Here is a 20120-nt window from a genome sequence, read left to right as displayed (position 1 = left end):
CCCTAATCGGACCGAGAAAACAGTCGCAGCATGCTGCGGGCGCAATGCGATCCTTGTTTCTCTCGCACCCATTCAAGTCTATGGGGCGAGAGAAAAATCGCACTGCACTCGCAGTACACCGGTGTAATGCGAGTGCAGGGCGAGAATGGCAATAGCCGGCAACAGAGGCGAGAGGGAGATAAATCCCTCCCTCTACCTCCGCAGAACGGCCCGCCCCTCCTCAGTGCCGGCCCGCCCTCCGCAGCTGTGGTCCGATCGCTTGATCGGACCTCAGTCGCAATGACACTCATATGACACTCGGCTTATTCTGTGCTGCCAGTTTGAGCCAAGTGTCATACGAGGATCACAGTAGTCCCCATGTGGCCCTGGACTAACTGTCTCCATATAAGTAGACATAATTTAATTTTATTATTTTGTATTGTCTCATATTGTCTGTACATGTCCCCTCTGAATTGTAAAGTGCTGCGGAATATGTTGGCACTATATAAATAAAACTTATTATTATTATTACATAACCATGTGTACCTAAGCTGCAATGCCCTGCACATGAGGTAAGAGACATGACTATATCAGGAGAGCTATACTACATTTCTATTGAAGGCTTTTGCTAACGTTATTATTATTACAACTACTACATATTGAGATAGGATCTTGGAGATGGGAAAAACCCTTTATGTCCAAGTGTAAGAAATCTGAAAAAGCTTCTTTAGATGACCTATGCTTTGTCTTATTTTTTTTATGCTTAATCTTAGAAATGGAAACGGATACAGATTCCTGATACCTGAGTGACGTCAATGCAGGAATCCAAGAAGATACATCCTTTTGAGTCCTTTGAAGATTTGTCATCCTTGTATGAGTTTAGAATATAGGAGCCATCAGGCAGCTGAGTCAAGTAAAAATATCGCTTCCTGAACACCTAATGATGTAATAAAAGAAAAAAACACATTCTGTAAGTACCAAAACAAACATGCAATGCCGCAACCCCTTTTAATTTAAGAATGAGCAATTACCATAAACAATGCTACACTTTCTTTTTTTTGCGTATAAACAGGTAATGGGTAATGTGTACCTATTATACAATTTTTAGTTTCTTTCACTAGGTTTTTTTGTGTTACGGTATAGGCTTTTAAAGATATAATAGCAAATGGTATCACCTATATCTAATATATAAAGCTGAATGTGTGTGTGTGTGTGTGTGTATGTATGTCCGGGATTGGCATCTGCACCGTCGCAGCTACAGCCACAAAGTTTTGCACACTAACACGTCTGGACCCCGAGAGTGTCATAGGCTATGTTGTGAGGCGAATGTTTAACCCTGCGCATTCCAATTTACCAATCAATTTTGCCCCTATCTACATAATGGGGGAAAAAGTGAAACGAAAAGTGTAACTGCACCGTCGCATTTACAATCATGAAATTTTGCACAGACACCTCATGTGACCCAGGGAATGTCGTAGACTATGTTTTGACACGAAAATTTAACCCCGCGCTTTACAGTTACTCTCCAAAAAACATGCCTCTATTAAAGTAAATGGAGCCTGGAACTACAGGTTATTAGTAGGAGCTGTGAGTGGTTGCTATAGGAACAAAATACATTCATAGTATAAGAAGCTTATATGTGAGGTAATAAGATGTCAGTGGGGAGACGGATAGAGAGAGACACACAGAGACAGACAGAGGAACAGACAGGGAAAGAGAGACAGGGAAAGAGACAGAGATAGACACAGACAGGGAAAGACGCAGACAGAGACAAATGGGGAAAGAGACAGAGCTGGAAAGAGACTGACCTGGAAAGAGACTGACCTGGAAAGAGACTGACCTGGAAAGAGACTGACCTGGAAAGAGACAGACCTGGAAAGAGACAGACCTGGAAAGAGACAGACCTGGAAAGAGACAGATGGGGAAAGACACAGATGTGGAAAGAGACAGACAGACATGCAGACAGGGACAGAGACAGGCAGACAGGGAAGGAGGAGACAGCCAGAGAGACAGACAAAGATAGGTGGGGGAAAGACACAGACCTTCATAGAGACAGACGGGGAAGGAGGCAGAGAAATAGAGACAGACAAGGAAAGAGACAGACAGAGACAGGCAGACAGGGAAAGAGACAGACAGGAAAAGACACAAAGAGACGGGGAGACAGATGGGGAAAGAGACAGACCTGGGAAAGTGACAGAGCTAGAAAGGGACAGATGGGAAAAGAAACAGAGAGATAGAGACAGACAAAAAAAGAGACAGAGACAGGCAGACGGGGAAAGAGACAGACCTGGAAAGAGACAGACGGAGCACATTACTTGGCCAATTTAGTTAAATCTGTGTGGAATATCTGTGGTGTTGAAATATATGTTGTGAAATGCTTCTATTAGCTTAGTTTTTGCCTTTTACTAATTACATTTCTATCTATTTGTTCTGTGGTTTTTGTGTGCAGAATACATTTTTGTTAATACATTCTATTTTGTTAACAACAGTTATTAACCCGGGCGAAGCCAGGTAGTACAGCTAGTATATGTATATAAGATACAAAATAAAACTTAGCTGGAGAATCAGACACAGACCGTACATCCAAAAATCATCAGTTAATCTAATACCGCTAGGCAAAAATGTCTACACCTGAACATGAGATTCTTGGTTTACCATTCTGATCAGACTGTATGAAGCTACTGCCACGTCACGGCGAACCTCTGAGTGGGTCCTAAAAGGTGCAGCGCCGCGTGTCAACCACTGCCATCAATACAACATATGAAAAGGCTATGTGCATATGATGTGTTTTTTATGTGCTTTTTGAGAAATCTGCACCAAAACCTGCATGCCTACCCTGTGATTTCTGAAGTGCTGTGTAAATATTGCTTTTTTTTTTTATTTCCTTGCAGATTTGATGCAGATTTTGGTCCAGAAAAAAATCAGCAGCATGTCAATTGTTGGGGCGTTTTTTGCTCAATGTTTTAACCCTTCCAGCCATTGACTTCATAAAAAAAACACCAAAAATGCATGCGTTTTTGGTGCGTTTTTCTGCCAGAAGGTGCAAATTTCATGCCAAAAATTTCAGTACCAAATCTGCAGCATATGCACATAGCCAAATACTGTATCCTCTTCCTCATCTCTCCTGTAAGGCCCCTTCACATTGCGTTCTGATCTCTGTTCAGTGGTCCCGTCAGGGATTCTTTCCAAACCCCTGCAAAACGGGCTTTGTACAAATGCGCCGACGCGGCCATTGACTATAATGGTGCAGAAGGAGTCACCGTGTGCTCTGTCATGCACCATTTTCAGGAGTGAACGGTTTCTGGAGGTGGACACCCAGATGTAGTAGACTGTCTGCTTTCCTGTCTCATCTATGTGGAGGGGGTTCCAAAAGGTCTGTAATATTAAGGGCTTTCCCATTAATACATCATATTTATTTATATATATTTTTTAATTTTACTTGCTTATATAGCGCTATTAACACTAGAACTACTGGACTCGTGACACCTATATAGAAATACATAGTACAAAGTAGTCAAAATGACTACCTCAGTAGTTCTAGTGTTAATTCCATTGTACTTTACAAACATCATTGTTGCTGTCCCCATTGGGCCTCACAATCTAAATTACCTTTCGGTATGTATTTGGATTTCCAAAGGCAATTACCGGTCTTGCGGCGCTCCTGCTACCAATGGTGGAACATATTGGATGATTTTCGGTCATATGACCTGTACTAGAGTTGAGCGGATTGCAAATAATCTGGTTCCGGCGGATCCGCGGCGGCTTGACAAAGAAGTCCGGATGCGATCCGGAATCCGGCCCTATATATGTCAATGGGGAGCGGAATCCGGGACGAGAGAGAGAAAGAGAGAGAGAGAGAGAAAAAAAAAAAAAAAGGATCCGGATCGTGCACCCGGAATCCCGCATCCGGGTCGGACTCGGATCTGCCGCTCAAACCGTGCGGTTCCGGATTTTGCCGATCCGGGTCCGCTCAACACTAGACTGGACCAATATACAAATAAGTAAAACATACATTTTTTTTTCTCTCAATTATACCTGAAGAAAGCTGAATGATAAAACATCCGAGCTGAAACGCGTTGTATAATTAGCCATATTTCAATGTACAAATAAAATCTCTCTTTACTTATTTGTATAGTGGTCTAGTCATATGACCGAAAATCATCCAATATGTTCCACCATTGGTAGCAGGAGCGCTGCAAGACCGGTAATTGCCTTTGGAACTTCTTTCACTAAGTGGACCTGCTGGATGGCTCCTCTATAGTATCCTGTGCGATTTCTGCATACTGCCTATTGGAAAGTGGATCAACTCCTTTTGGATTATTCCAGGCTTTCTAACCTCTGAACCAGGTGAAAGTTTCACTATTTCAACACCTTTATATATAAAAAACTCACTACACTCAGATTGGTGCCGCGTTTGTCTCTTTCTATCTTTCCCGGTCTCCAGGGTATTTTTTCAGTATGTATTTGGAATTATCTGAACTGTGAACGGAAGCGTTTGGAAAGGATATACTCCCCCCAGAGCAGACTGAAGAAGCGTCCAGTTGGGCTGCAAAGCAGAGATTTCACATAGTGCGCTCCAAAAGCAACAAATGCCAATATCTCTGCAATAAAGTGACGTAGCGCAAAAAGGAAAACAGTGCCAGAATCAGGGAAGGTCAGGGATGTTTACAAGGTATTTCACTACATTTTTTAAGCGAGTGACAGGTTTATAAGAATTCATATTAGTTAATAGTGTTATACAGGGCTAGTTAGGGAGGAAATGTGAGAATACAGGTATCAATGATGCTGGGTTGGAGGGCATAGGGGACCCTGACAGGTTCTCCCTTTAAGTGTTTTTTGTTTAGGAAATGCAATATTATGTGTGATCTAATGCCAAACTTATTAATAGTCTGGTATTATAAGGAAAGCAAAGACTACTCAGTGTAATAGCAATAAGATTGATTTTTATTGCATTAGATGCACTGCACATATCTGCCCGGAAGACCCGACTCCACATCACCATTAATATGCAGAGAGGTTTCATATGGCTTCAGTTGAGCAGATGTATGAAGTTCTGAGATAGTTCACACTAAGTGGTTTTCCAACTGAAGTGCAGGCATGTATAGAATACGCTATCACTTATTGATCGGCAGAAATCCTGCCTTGACTCCCACTAATCTATAGAATGAAATCTAACTTATTCACTGTTTTTTTTTTTTTTTTTACTGCCAGCAATAGGATAGGTGGGATCTAAAAAGCTTTTTATTTTATTATTTTTTACATATTTTTATGGGTTGTTTTTTTTTTTTGTTTTTTTTTACATAATACTTCTTTCCTGAGATCGTAAAAAAAAAATTCTCATACTCATATACAGTTTTTTCCCATTATCTTCCCATGGAAGCTGGTGACATTAATCAATGACTGGGCTGATCTAGATTTGCTAAGACCAAGCAACTCTGTCATGCTGAGGGGCATGAGGGGTCTAATGAAGGCGGCCGCATATACAACACCTTGTCAGAGCTGTGTGATAGAAAAGACAGCTCAAGACCCAACCAGCCCCTGCAAGATTGCCAGAGGTTTAAAGGGAATATTTCACCAGGTTTTCCCTATGTAATCTGAAAGCAGCATGGTGAAGGGGCTCAGATCCTGATTCCAGAAATGTGCCACTTGCTGGTGTGCATGCTGTCATGTTGATGCAATCACAGTTTTCCCTACTGCAGATCTAGCCGTGTCCAGAATTTTGAGCCCTGTATAACCCCGCCCACTTCACTGATTGGCAGCTTCCTGTGTACTCTGTACATTGATAGAAAGCTGCTACTTAGTGTTGGACATTAGTTCCACAAGGCAGTTGATGAAGAGGCACAAGACACCTAGTCCTGTAGTGATAATCTCCTGGTGATAAAACACAGTATGATGTCCCACAACCCCCACACAGTATGATGCCCCCACAATACCCCCGCCACAGTATGACGACTCCACAACACCCCCCACCACAGTATGATGCCTCCACAATTCCCCCTACCACAGTATGATGCCCCCACAACTCACCCATCATAGTATGATGCCCCACAACTCCTCCCACTACAGTATGATGCCCCCACAGCTCCCCCCACCACAGTATGATGTTCCTACGACTCCCCCCACCACAGTATGATGCCCCCACAACTCCCCCATCATAGTATGATGCCCCACAACTCCCCCACTACAGTATGCTGCCTCAACAACTCCCCTCACCACAGAATGATGCATCCACAACTCCCCCACCACAGTATGCTGCCTCAACAACTCCCCTCACCACAGTATGATGCATCCACAACAACTCCCCTCACCACAGTATGGTGCCCACACAATTCCCCTCATCACACTAGGATGCCTCCACAACCCCCCTACCAGTTTGATGACCACACAGCCGCTCAAGTAGTATGATGTCCCTACAACCAGAAACACAGTAACTATGATGCCCCCACATATTCTCCCAGCAAGTGATTTACAATAGATAAAAAATAAATAAAAAGTAAAAAAGTAAAAAAAAAATTACTACTCACCTCACCCCCGTTCCCAGAACACACTGTTATTTTCATTACTGTGAGAACTCAAGCTCTGATGCACTAAAGGTACATCTACACAATCAGGAGACCACTGCGCTCTAGAAGCTGCATGTTTCCTCTTCTTAAGATGCTAGGATTCTAGTAGCAGCGGATTTTCACGATTTTCACCTGCTGAGAACTCTTGCATCTCCACAAGCATAAATTGACATGCTGCGGCTCAGAAAGTCATGCTGCATGTCAGTTTACAATGCGTAAAAAAGAAGCACAATGGGCAGGAGATTTCCATAAATCCCATCCACTGTGCTTCTACTGTACAACACAGCATTATGGAAGCATAGAAAACATGCTGCGTCTAAAATGCAGCAAACTCTGATCGCGTGGACGTACCCTAAGCCTCAGATGCATTGGCTGAATGGTGGAAGAGGGAGAAAACAGCTAAGCTCAGCTCCACCCCTGCATTAATCAATATCTGCATCCTGAGGATGCAGTTATCACTGAAATTATAAGGCCCTGTTGGGAGGACATGGTGCTGTATTAGACCAGGATCCCTCAACTCACGAGTGGTGCACCACTGATTCCACCCCTATGGCTGTCATGACAGTAACAACCAAAGCACCAGAGTAAGAACAAGTCTACTCTAAGGGGCACTTTGCACACTACGACATCACAAGCCGATGCTGCGATGCCGAGCGTGATAGTCCCCGCCCCTGTTGCAGCTGCGATATCATGGTGATAGCTGCCGTAGCAAACATTATCGCTACGGCAGCTTCACATGCACTCACCTGTCCTGCGACGTCGCTCAGGCCGGCGAACCGCCTCCTTCCTAAGGGGGCAGGTCGTGCGGCGTCACACGGCAGGCGGCCAATAGAAGCGGAGGGGTGGAGATAAGCGGGACGTAAACATCCCACCCACCTCCTCCCTTCCACATAGCCGGCCGGGACGCAGGTAGGAGATGTTCCTCGCTCCTGCGGCTTCACACACAGCGATGTGTGCTGCCGCAGGAACGAGGAACAACATCGTAACATCGGTCTTTCCCAATTCATGAAAATGACCGTCGCTACACCGATGATACGATTATGATGCTTTTGCGCTCGTTAATGGTATCAAAAATGCTTTGCACACTACGATATCAACAGCGACGCCGGATGTGCGTCACTTTCGATTTGACCCCACAGACATCGCACCTGCGATGTCGTAGTGTGCAAAGGGCCCCTAAGGCTATGTGTGCACTTTGCTTTTTTACCTGCTTTTTCGCTGCTTTTTCAACTGCAGCGTTTTAATGCCAAAATGCATGCGTTATGCTTTTCAAGCATAGTCTATGGGAATTTGGGTTTCTTGTCCGCACTATGCTGTTCAAAACGCTGCGTTTTTGTTGCAGAAATTTGGGCAAAAACTCTGCTTTTTAAAGAAGCAACATGTCAATTGTTTTTGCCATTTGCGTTTTGAACTGCGAGTACCTCGACGCAAAGTGCGGAAATAGCCTAAGGCTATGTTCGCACGTTGCGTTTTTTTCCGCGTTTCTGCAGCGTTTTTAGCAGCAGCGTTTTTGCGCTAAAACGCATGCTTTTTTGATTGCCAGCAAAGTCTATGGGAAAAGTCGAAATCCTGTCTGCACTTTGCTTTTTTTTCTGCAGCGTTTAATTTGCATAATTGTGGTCAAAAACCATGCTGAAAAAGAAGCAGCATGTCAGTTGTTTTTGCCATTTCTGCAGCGTTTCCTTAACATTGGAGTCAATGAGAAATGGCAAAACGCAACCAAAATCACAATTCCTGCGTTTTTCATGCTTTTTACCTGCTTTTCCACTGCGTTTTTGGCTCCAAAAACGCATGCTTTTCTGGACAAAAATTAATGGGTTCTAACGTTCCTTTACACACACACAATAACCGAAAATTTAAATGTTAAAAAATTATGAACTTCACCTATTTTTCTGATAAAATGTGCATAACCGCTATTTTTTCATTAAAATTGATAATTTCCCATATAGTTTTGTTAAAAGTTAATTTTATAATTTTTTTCTCTTTTTTCATTATTTTTGACTAATTCAACTTTATTTCTCAGTGTCTTGATCTAAAAAATGCATCTGCAGAAACGCAGGTGAAAACGCAGGTAAAAAGCGCTAAAAACGCACTAAAAACGCGGTAAAAACGCATGCGTTTTTAGCGCTAAAAAATGGTCAAAAGCCATTTGGTCAAATACCAAGGGAAGGAAAACGTGCAGAATAAACTGCAGGTACTACGACGCAACGTGCGCACATAGCCTAAAAGCAGACTTTTTGCCCAAATTTCTGCCACAACAACGCAGCGTTTTGAACAGCATAGTGCGCACAAGAAATCCCAAATTCCCATAGACTTTGCTTGAAAAGCAGAACGCATGCATTTTTGGCATTAAAACGCTGCAGTTGAAAAAGCAGTGAAAAAGCAGGTAAAAAAGCAAAGTGCTCACATAACCTAAAAGACTTAGCACAGCAAATGCAGCAAAAACAAGTAGGCTCCCACTGTTTCAACCAGCGCAAAGAGTTCGTACACATAGGAATTTCCCTGTGCAACTCATGAAAACACTGCAATACTTTTTAAATAATAGAAGATAGTTGATCCTCATTCAAGTATTGTGCGTAAAGACATGATAATTGTCCCAGCTAAAAATCCATGAAGATCGCCATGTACATACGGTAGTCAACAAGTACAGTTATTTACTTGGTTCTATGGTAAAAGGTATAGAAATGAAGGCTTCATCAGTGTAGTCCTATAAGAGTACCATTCAAGAATACTAGTTGCTTCCTACAGAGGTACTACTGAATATTAGACCAGCCATGAACTTGGAAACGCCTTTCTATTTTTTGGGCTACAATATAAGTAGCCAGGTGTAATATAAACTGTAGATTTATTATTTTTTTTAACGGTCTTCAGCTCGGTTTCGAGTCATGGCGACTTGATGAATGAACGATCTGTAGGAAGATGGATCTTGTGCAGCCTAGATAGGTTCACCAGGGTCTTATCTGCCTAGATTGGTCCATCAGGGTCTACTCTGCCTAGATACGTCCATCAGGGTCTTCTCTGCCTAGATAGGTCCACCAGGGTCTTCTCTGCCTAGATAGGTCCACCAGGGTCTTTTCTGCCAAGATAGGTCCACCAGGGTCTTATCTGCCTAGATAAGTACATCAGCGTCTTATGTGCCTACATAGGTCCATCACAGTCTTCTCTGCCTATATAGGTCCACCAGAGTCTTATCTGCCTAGATAAGTCCATCAGGGTCTTATCTGCCTAGATAAGTCCATCAGGGTCTTATCTGCCTAGATAGGTCCATCACAGTCTTCTCTGCCTATATAGGTCCACCAGAGTCTTATCTGCCTAGATAAGTCCATCAGGGTCTTATCTGCCTAGATAGGTCCATCAGGGTCTTCTCTGCCTAAATAGGTCCACCAGGGTCTTCTCTGCCTAGATAGGTCCACCAGGGTCTTTTCTGCCAAGAAAGGTCCACCAGGGTCTTATCTGCCTAGATAAGGTCATCAGCGTCTTATGTGCCTACATAGGTCCATCACAGTCTTCTCTGCCTATATAGGTCCACCAGAGTCTTATCTGCCTAGATAAGTCCATCAGGGCATTATCTGCCTAGATAAGTCCATCAGGGTCTTATCTGCCTAGATAGGTCCATCACAGTCTTCTCTGCCTATATAGGTCCACCAGAGTCTTATCTGCCTAGATAAGTCCATCAGGGTCTTATCTGCCTAGATAGGTCCATCAGGGTCTTCTCTGCCTAAATAGGTCCACCAGGGTCTTATCTGCCTACATGGGTCCATCAGGGTCTTCTCTGCCTAGATAGGTCCACCAGGGATTTCTCTGCCTAGATAGGTCCACCAGGGTCTTCTCCACTGTTATCTTCATAGTATCAAGCCATGGAATTAATTGGTAAAAAAATCTAACACAGTAGACCTAACACAGTTTATCTGAACGCTGCTAGTTTGGTTTCACACAGTCATAACATCGCCACATATCAGAACTTAATTGTGTCCTCAATACAAAAACTCCTGCCAATAAAAAGGAGAAATTTATAATGCACTCACCATAATTGAACGTCTGGAAAGCTACTAGTGGAAATTTACACTAAATAATAAAATGTGACATTTTTATGTGCCTAGTGCATGCGGTGCCTATCAGTTCAGGAATTCTGAGAAATCAGTCAGATGTGTGAAGCCTTTTTCTCCTATGGCAGAAGTGAAGCAATGAATGGTCAGTGTTAATAGGAGAATTGGATTTGCTCCAAAACACTCATGTTAATGTATTCTGCATTGCGGATGCGCTTCCTATAGCATATTTGCATATATCTCAGCAACATCTTATTCTTTACAGTTACCTCTCTAAAGAGAACTAAGTATGGTAATTGCAGTTTGCAGAGTCTGAACTTGATAAAAATAAACAAAGTATTCTTTAATATGTTCCAATAGACTTTTTATGTGGATTTGGAGCAGACACTGCTTCATATTGTTTTTGGAAAAAAAAACTCATTTCAATGGGAAAAGTAAACTACAGAATAAAATGTGCTGCTTTTTTCTTTGCAAGTGGAAAAAAAAACCATGTCAATTCTATCTTGAATAAATATTTCGAATCAATGTCCCATAATTGCCCCATACCAAAAAGTTTTTTTTTAGTGATTTTTTTTTCTTGTATGGCATTTTTTTTTGCTTCGTTCGATATTTCGTTTTAATTTTACAACCCTAACAAATTGGGGGATTTTTTTTTTAAGCTGTTTTTGGATACTAGGAAATATATAACCAAAGGAATCCTCTTATTATTTGCAGGCATAATGCTTTGTATGGCTCTGTGATGCCGTTTGGGCTACCTGGCATTTTGCCCTTTACCTCTGTGCTATTTTTCTCTAATGACTTCATTTGGACAACTAAGATATAATGAGTAGATAAAAGATCACACGGAAATATGTCCTCTTTATCTTTGAAACATTAGGCGATATCATTTTTCCAGGGTTTTGCACGCTTCCTTTTAATACACCTAACATTTAGTTGTTTTTTTACAGGGTCACTGGCAGAAAGTGTGTAATTTACCAGCGACATGAAAAAAAAAGACACAAAGCATTACATACTGTGTAACACAAAAAGTGAGTACACCCCTCACATTTTGGATATATTTTATTATATTTTTTCATGGGACAACACTGGGATAGGATGGGGTCTGACATTTTGATACAATGCACAGTAGTCAGTGCGCAGCTTGTATAACAGTGTAAAATCGGTGTCCTCTAAATAACTCAACAGAGACATTAATGTCAAAAACACTGGCAACAAAAGTGAGTACACTCCTAAGTGAAACAGGCCAAATTGTGCCCAAAGTGTCTATATTTTGGGTGGCCACCATTATTTTCAAGACTGCATAGGTAAAGATGGTTAACCTCGGGGAGATCAACATCCAACACCGCGGAGACACCATCACGTGTTTCTCAACGCAGTGACACTAGAACAAGGCCCCCTGGGAAAATATATATAACAAGAATGCCGCGGAGACACCATCACATGTTTCTCAACGCTGGCAGGAAACTAGCCGGGTCTTTTCCCAGGTGGCCTTGTTCTAGTGTCACTGCATTGAGAAACACGTGATGGTGTCTCCGCGGTGTTGGATGTTGATCTCCCCGAGGTCAACCATCCTTACCTATGTAGTCTTCTACTAGGCATTGTTGCCACTAGCCAGTTTCCTATTCCACACTGATGAGGGGCAAATACCCAAAAACAGCTGTCTGTGGATGGATACCATGTTTGGCATAGGTGGTCTCCTTGACTGGAGGCTGCCCTTCCCGTGGTTGCTCCTCCTGGGGAAGACCTGGCTAGTTTCCTGCCATCGTTGAGAAACATGTGATGGTGTCTCCGCAGCATTCTTGTTTACCATTATTTTCAAGCACTACCTTAACTCTATTGGGCATGGAGTTCACTAGAGCTTCACAGGAGCTGCTTCCATCCTCTATGACGACATCACGGAGCTGTTGGATGTTAGGCTATGTTCACATTTCCGTTGTTTTAAATCCGTCAGGTCCGTCGTTGCGATGCAAGGACAGATCCGTCGTATTTTAGCTTTCAACTGAAGCAATGGATGTGTTATTTCACAGGATTCTGTTCACAGGAATCCTGTGAAAAAACGAATCCGTCGCTTCCGTTACATCCGCTATGTGTCTGTTTGACGGATCCGTCGTGATCCTTTTGTGTTTGGGACAGCCCAATGCGTGTGCCAAACATGCTGGGCATGCTCAGTAGAGCATGACGGAATCCAGCAATGGATTCCGTCGTGTGACAGATTACGGCGGAATCCAGCACCATAGACATCCATTATAGCTCTTGACGGATTGCTACGGACACCTGCGGAGTGCGTTTTTTTGCCACTCCAAAAAACCTTACATTCAGCGTTGCTCCCGCCTGATAGTCAGTCAGTAAACAACTGATCCATCACGCGGCGGATGCAACGCAAGACCATCAGTCAAAATCCGTCGCTACAATCCGTCGCTAATAGAAGCCTATGGGGGAAAAACGGATTCCTGCAAAATATTTTGCACGATACCGTAATTCCTCAAGGCGACGGATTGTGAGACTGATGCAAAACAAAGGAAGTGTGAACTTAGCCTTAAGGGGGCTTTACACGCTGCGACATCGCTAATGCGGAGTCGTTGGGGTCACGGAATTTGTGACGCACATCCGGCCGCATTAGCGATGCCATTGCGTGTTACACCGATAAGTGATTTTGCATCGTTGCAAAAACGTGCAAAATCGCTAATCGGCGACACGGGGGTCCATTCTTAAAAATCGTTACTGCAGCAGTAACGAAGTTGTTCCTCGTTCCTGCGGCAGCACACATCGCTGCGTGTGACGCCGCAGGAACGAGGAAGCTCCCCTTACCTGCCTCCCGGCTGCTATGCAGAAGGAAGGAGGTGGGCGGGATGTTACGTCCCGCTCATCTCCGCCCCTCCGCTGCTATTGGGCGGCGGTTCAGTGACGCTTCAGTGACGTCGCTGTGACGCCGCACGGACCTCCCCCTTAGAAAGGAGGCGGTTCGCCGGTAACAGCGACGTCGCCAGACAGGTGAGTATGTGTGACGGCTGTGGGCGATGTTGTGCGGCACGGGCAGCGATTTGACCGTGTCGCGCAACAGATGGGGGCGGGTACCCACACTAGCGATATCGGGACCGATATCGCAGTGTGTAAAGTAGCCTTTAGAGACCTTGCGCTCCTCCATCTTCTGTTTGAGGAGGCCCCGCAGATGCTCACTAGGCTTTAGCTCTGGAGATTCTTGGTCAGTTCAACACCTTTACCCTAGGGTTGTTTAGCAAGGCAGTGATCGTCTTGGAGGTGTGTTTGGGGATGTTATCATGTTGGAATACTACTCTGCCACCCAGATTCTGAAGGAAGGTGATCATGATCTGTTTCAGTATGTCACAGTACATGTTGGCATTCATGGATCCCTCAATGAACTGTAGCTCCCCCCACAGCCGACAGCACTCCTGCAGCCCCAAACCATGACACTCCCACCACCATGCCAGACTGTAGGCAGGATACATTTGTCTTTGTGATCCTCAAATGGTTGCTGCCAGACACATTTGACACCATCTGAACCAAATAAGTTTATCTCGATTTCATCAGACCACGCAGGACATGGATCCAGTAATCCATGTCCTTAGTTTGCTTATCTTCAGCAAACTGTCTTCAGGCTTTCTTGTGCGTCATCTTTAGAAGAGGCTTTCTTCTGGGATGACAGCCATGCAGACCAATTTGATGCAGTGTGTGGTATATGGTCTGAGGATTGAAAGGCTGATCCCCCACTCCTGCAACCTCTGCAGCAATGCTGGCAGCACTCTTACGTCTATTTTGAAAATACAACCTCTGGATATGACGCTGAGCATGTGCACTCAGCTTCTATGGTCGTTCTGAATGGAACCTGTCTTGTTAAATCGCTGTATTATGGCAATCTTCTTATAGCCTCAGCCATCTTTATGTAGAGCAACATTTCTTGTTGTCAGATCCTCAGAGAATTCTTTGCCATGAGGAGCCATATTGAACTTACAGTGACCAGTATGAGAGAGTGTGTGAGCGATAACACCAAATATAACACCCCTGCTCCCTGCATTCTCACCTGAGACCTTGTAACACTAATGAGTCACATGAAACCGGTAAGGGAAAATGGCAAATTGGGCACAATTTGGCCATTTTCACTTAGGGGTGTACTCACTTTTGTTGCCACCGGATTAGACATTAATAGCTGTATGTGAGTTATTTAGAGATCACACCAAATTTACCGTTACAATGTAAAGTAGTCAGCTTGTGTCCCCATGTGTCATATCTTTAGTGTTGTTCCATGAAGAGGCATAACAAATATTTACAAAAATATGAGGGGTGTATTTACTTTTGTGATATACTGTACTTCTAATTGCCATCAGTGTCTTTCACATGTAATGTAAGGTACTCCATAGTGAAAGACACTCGTAGCCACTCTAGCTAATTGATAAGTTTCCTGAGGGTACACCCAAAAAATAAATAACGTGTATGAAAATGAGTGTTATAAACCAGGCAACTGCATTCCATATGCCTATCAAAGGGGTTGACCACTACTTGGATAACCACTTCTCATTCTCCATGTTTGCCCCCATAAAAATGACACAGCCTATTCTCACCTCCGGTGCCAGCATGGTTCCAGCAATGTTGGAAATCGCGTTGCCTGGACCCACGTGACATTGTTATGACACACGAGCCCCACGACCAATCAGCTTGCTTCCTTCTCGCTGCCCTTGGACGTAAGAGTCATTAACAGGAAGTGGGCGGCAGCTGCAGTGCTCACTTCCTGTTAATTACTTAATCATACAAAGGCGGCAAGAAGGAAGCCAGTGCTGATTGGTTGCGGGGCTTGCGTGTCATAACAATGTCCCATGTGACCCGAGAACGCAAGTTCTGACATAACTGGAACCGTGGCAGCACTGGAGGTGAGTATAGGCTTTGTCATATTTATTGGGGCAAATATGGGGAATAAGAAGTAACGGACAACCCCTTTAAGGTATATGGATCCCATAGAGTTGGGTTCCCTACTTGATCCAGAACAACTCTAGTGAACAGTAGATTTTATATTTACAATAGGGATGTTTCAGTAAGAAGTCCAAAAAATGAGTGACGCAGCCGCAACTTTCTACTAATTAACCAATCATTTATATGCTTGTATTTATTGGTGTGATTATTAGTTCTGGATTGTTTTTGTTCCTTTTTTTCTACTAATATTTCATAAACCAGAAAAGCACCTAAGCAATTCACTATTTTGAATACTCAAATTTCCTTAGGTGTAGCCCTCAACTTTTTCTATGTATTTTTAATGCAGCTACAAAGATCTAATCACTACTTTTTATATCAAATTTGCAAATTGACTACCATAGTGAACATGTAATTTTCCCAGTAGTGAAGACCATCATCATCCATCACACCATGGGTGCATGTGTTACTCTGGCTGTCGATTTCAGTTGCCAACTAGAATCTTTTGATTTTGCGTCTGCAGCACAGATAATGGTATACAGCTGTGCACATCAATGATCACACATTCCCAAAGGAAAACATATTGAACAAGGCCCACTTCAGAGCTCAAAGTGCTGACTGACCACACAAACTTTATGGGATGTTGCACCTTTGTAACCAGTTTGAAGGACAAATAATTCTCTAATATATTTTATTACAGGACTCCTTTAGTCATAAAACTGTTCTGACCACATTATTGCTGGGTTTTGAGTACTTTTTGGCATTTGAACCAGTGGATATAGCATATGGGTACACTCACACAAGCATATGACTCAGAAGAGTGCAATACGAGAAAATCTCATACTGCATATGGACCAATGTTATTCAATGAGGCAGAGCAGATGTGCAGCTTTTTACTCATCCAAATTCTAGATGAGTGAAAAGTCGCAGCATGTTGCGATTGTCAGCGAGAGACGTGTCACTCCCACCCATACAAGTCTATGGGTGCGAGTGAAACATCGGATTGCACTCAGATGACATCTGAGTGCAGTGCGATAATCGCATCAGTTGACAATGGAGGAGATGGGGAGATTAATCCGTCCCTTTCCTCCGCAGCTGTGATCCGATCACAGGATCGGATCACAGTTGCCTGACACTCCCCTCGAGGAGTCGGGGGTCCTTAGCATATCGCATCCGATGCTCTTGCATGAGATGCCATACGATTGTGTGAATTCAGCCTATAAGAGATCTTTTACTTAGCTGACCACTTACCTTCATAGTGACAGGAATGGTTGTGCCTATATTGGCTTTGTACAGCCAGCCTTGTTTGACAACTCCCCCTCTATGAGAGCAGATTGATGAAGAATCCTGAAAATAAATAAAAATAAATATTTATTCATAGTAGATACTGTAATAATTCTGGGGATCCAAAAAAAGTCTAATTATTGCCAGAAATCTCAGTGGTTTTTGGTTCCTTTTTATCAACATTTTTTATATATATATATATATATATATATATATATATATATATATATATATATATACATACTTTTTCTTTTTTATTATTATTATTATTGTTTTGTTTTTTGTTCAATGTTCCAGTTGAGTGTTTATGCTTTTTGTGAATGAAGCTTGTTGAATCCAATTCACCCAGGTTGTTTCGTACATTGCTGCGAAAATTCCAGAAAGCAATTGCACAAGTATGGACTTACTGCAGCCTTTCCAAAAATGCATTTCGAAAGGGTAAAATCCACAGAAAAAAAAATTGCACAGCTGCAGGTCAATTTCAACACTGAAAAGTACGGATGAGATTATTTTATTTATTTATTTATTTATTTTAAATCTCATTCACTTTGCTGCTAATGTAACACGCTGACGCAAATCTGGATGGAAATCTGCAATGTGTAAATCTGAGCCTTTTTTTAAATTCGAGAAAAAAAATCAGGAGTTATTCCCCCTGCGCCTTTACACATGAAAACCATCATCCAAAAGCTACCATATCACTAAGCCACAAGTGCATTGTGATGCAGTTATCTTTTTATTTACAGTATCCTTCTCATGTTCAATATACAGTGGATTACATTAGATTCTTACAGGTAATCAGCATGAGACAGAATGGGCATACGGCCGGTGTCACACTTGTGAGTGACTCGTATCACCCGGCACGCTCTTCGGAAGGGAGTGTGCAAATGCATAGAAATACAGGCAGCATGCCCTCGTCTGCAGAGGAGCAGGACGTGACGGGTAATGTGACTCAATTCTCGTGAGAGTCACCCGTAAGTGTGACACCAGCCTAAAGCTGGGTTCTCACGTAGAAAAATAGTCTGCTGTGTAATCAAGAACCAAAAACACAAGTGATTTAAAGGGTCATGTAAAAAAATGCTACAAACCTACAGACATGGAATTAATCTGCAGGTTAATAGCATTCTAAAACTGTTTGGTTGCCTCAAAGCCTGGCAGCCAGGAGGATATGTACTTTATTCTTCCTGGCAGCCTCAGGCTTTCAGTCAAAGAAGCTCAGCCGGAACAGCTTCAGTCACCACTCAGTACAAAGTGAGCAGCAGCTGTAACTGTGCCTGGCACTGACTGACAGCCCACTCTATATTGATGCACTGCGGAGCCGGCTTACAGTCAGTGCCTGGGGGTGCAGTTAAAGCTGCCACTCACTATGTAGTGAGCGGGGACTGAAGTTATGTCAGCCCACCACTATGACTGAAACCCAGAGGTTGCAGGGTGAATAAAAAGTTCATTTCCTCCCAGTAGCTGGGCTTTCAGTGCAGTTTTGGAGCCTATTAACCTACAGATTAACACCATATCTGAAGGTTACTAGTGTTTTTGACATGACAGGTTCCCTTTAATATGAATTGTTATATTCGTGTGGCATATATGGCCATGTGTTTGACATATACTTTTTGGAAATGTGTGGACTGTTGACAGTAAAGCACAGATTACTCGGCCACACTGCAAACGACCTCCACAAGACCGTAACGTGAACTCTACCATGAACTGTTAAGGTCCAGTCACACTAAGCAACTTACCAGCGATCCCAACAACGATAGGGATCGCTGGTAAGTTGCTAGGAGGTTGCTGGTGAGATGTCACACTGCGACGCTCCAGCGATCCCACCAGCAACCTGACGTGGCAGGGATCGCTGGAGTGTCGCTACACGAGTTGCTGGTGAGCTCACCAGCAACCAGTGACCAGCCCCCAGCGCCGCGTGGAAGATGCTGCGCTTGGTAACTAAGGTAAATATCGGGTAACCAACCTGATATTTACCTTGGTTACCAGTGCACGGAGCTATACGTGCAGAGAGCAGGGAGCAGCGCACACTGAGCGCTGGCTCCCTGCTCTCCTAGTTACAGCACACATCGGGTTAATTACCCGATGTGTACTGCAGCTAAATGTGCACAGAGCAGGGAGCAGCGCACAATGCTTAGTGCCGGCTCCTTGCTCTCCTAGCTACAGCACACATCGGGTTAATTAACCCGATGTGTCCTGCAGCTACATGTGCACAGAGCAGGAGCCGGCACTGACAGTGAGAGCGGCGGAGGCTGGTAACAAAGGTGAATATCGGGTAACCAAGGACAGGGCTTCTTGGTTACCCGATGTTTACCGTGGTTACCAGCCTCCGCAGAAGCCGGCTCCTGCTGCCTGCACATTTAGTTGTTGCTGTCTCGCTGTCACACACAGCGATCTGTGCTTCACAGCGGGACAGCAACAACTAAAAAATGGCCCAGGACATTCAGCAACAACCAACGACCTCACAGCAGGGGCCAGGTTGTTGCTGGATGTCACACACAGCAACATCGCTAGCAACGTCACAAAAGTTGTTCGTTAGCAGTGATGTTGCTAGCGATGTTGCTTAGTGTGACGGGGCCTTTAGAGCTGAGAAATCTCACACATTTTCGAGTCATCCTTTGATCTCTATCTGAACCTTTTGTCACTATCTTTACACAGGAAGGAATAAATCTATTACAAAACCTTCCCAAAAAATACTGAATTCAGTCAATCCATTACCTCATCCTTGTCAAAATCCTCATCTATCTCAAACACATGGCTGGGCGTCTTCTCCGGCTGAAAGGATTTGCTGAAATGGAGAAATCAAGAAATGTTAATTTAATAAGGTCTTAAATTGCAAGCAGAGCGCTGCAGCCGCAATCCAGGATGACAGAAAGTGCGTGTAGTAACATTTTCCAATAAAAAGTGAGAAACTGGACGATTTGTAGCACTACAAAGCCAATAAATTGCATAAAGCAGGAAATCCAGTGCATGATTCACCATCTAGATGTCTGGATTTCCGTCAGTCGGTGACAAGTCACTGGCTCACCACTTATTCTAGGCCAGAATCTAGAATCTGTTCATTGCTATTTTCAGAAATAACTGAATTTATTTCGCACTCGATCGGAAATCTTTTTGAAGAAACACTGATTATACGCATCAATTCCCGAAGCTAAATCGCTAGACGAATGGTTGGCAAAAGTACCTTGTTTTGCAAAGTTATCCAATTTTTAAAGGGCACTACCACCCTATATTTGTCTTAGGTCAGTGATGCTGGTATGTACAGGATATTGCTATTTTTACATGTACCTAAATCACGGACATACGCAAACCCATAAAAATCAATGGGTTTGCG

At 43.3% G+C, this 20120-nt stretch overlaps 1 protein-coding gene across 4 annotated transcripts in view; it reads right to left on the bottom strand.

Moving 5' to 3' along the window:
* DOCK11 (dedicator of cytokinesis 11) overlaps positions 1-20120 on the bottom strand; it is a 449693-nt gene that overhangs the window by 359197 nt on the left and 70376 nt on the right. For all 4 annotated transcript variants that reach the window (XM_075323721.1, XM_075323722.1, XM_075323724.1 and 1 more), the window contains exons 5-7: positions 19505-19574; positions 16760-16855; positions 782-916 (exon numbers count right to left, since the gene is read on the bottom strand). In XM_075323721.1, the coding sequence (XP_075179836.1) occupies positions 782-916; positions 16760-16855; positions 19505-19574 (301 nt within the window). The remainder of the gene's footprint in view (positions 1-781; positions 917-16759; positions 16856-19504; positions 19575-20120) is intronic.

Source organism: Anomaloglossus baeobatrachus, chromosome 9, assembly GCF_048569485.1.
Source record: "Anomaloglossus baeobatrachus isolate aAnoBae1 chromosome 9, aAnoBae1.hap1, whole genome shotgun sequence".
In the NCBI taxonomy this organism is placed as follows: Eukaryota; Metazoa; Chordata; class Amphibia; order Anura; family Aromobatidae; genus Anomaloglossus; species Anomaloglossus baeobatrachus.
This window is presented reverse-complemented; position numbering and strand designations above follow the sequence as displayed.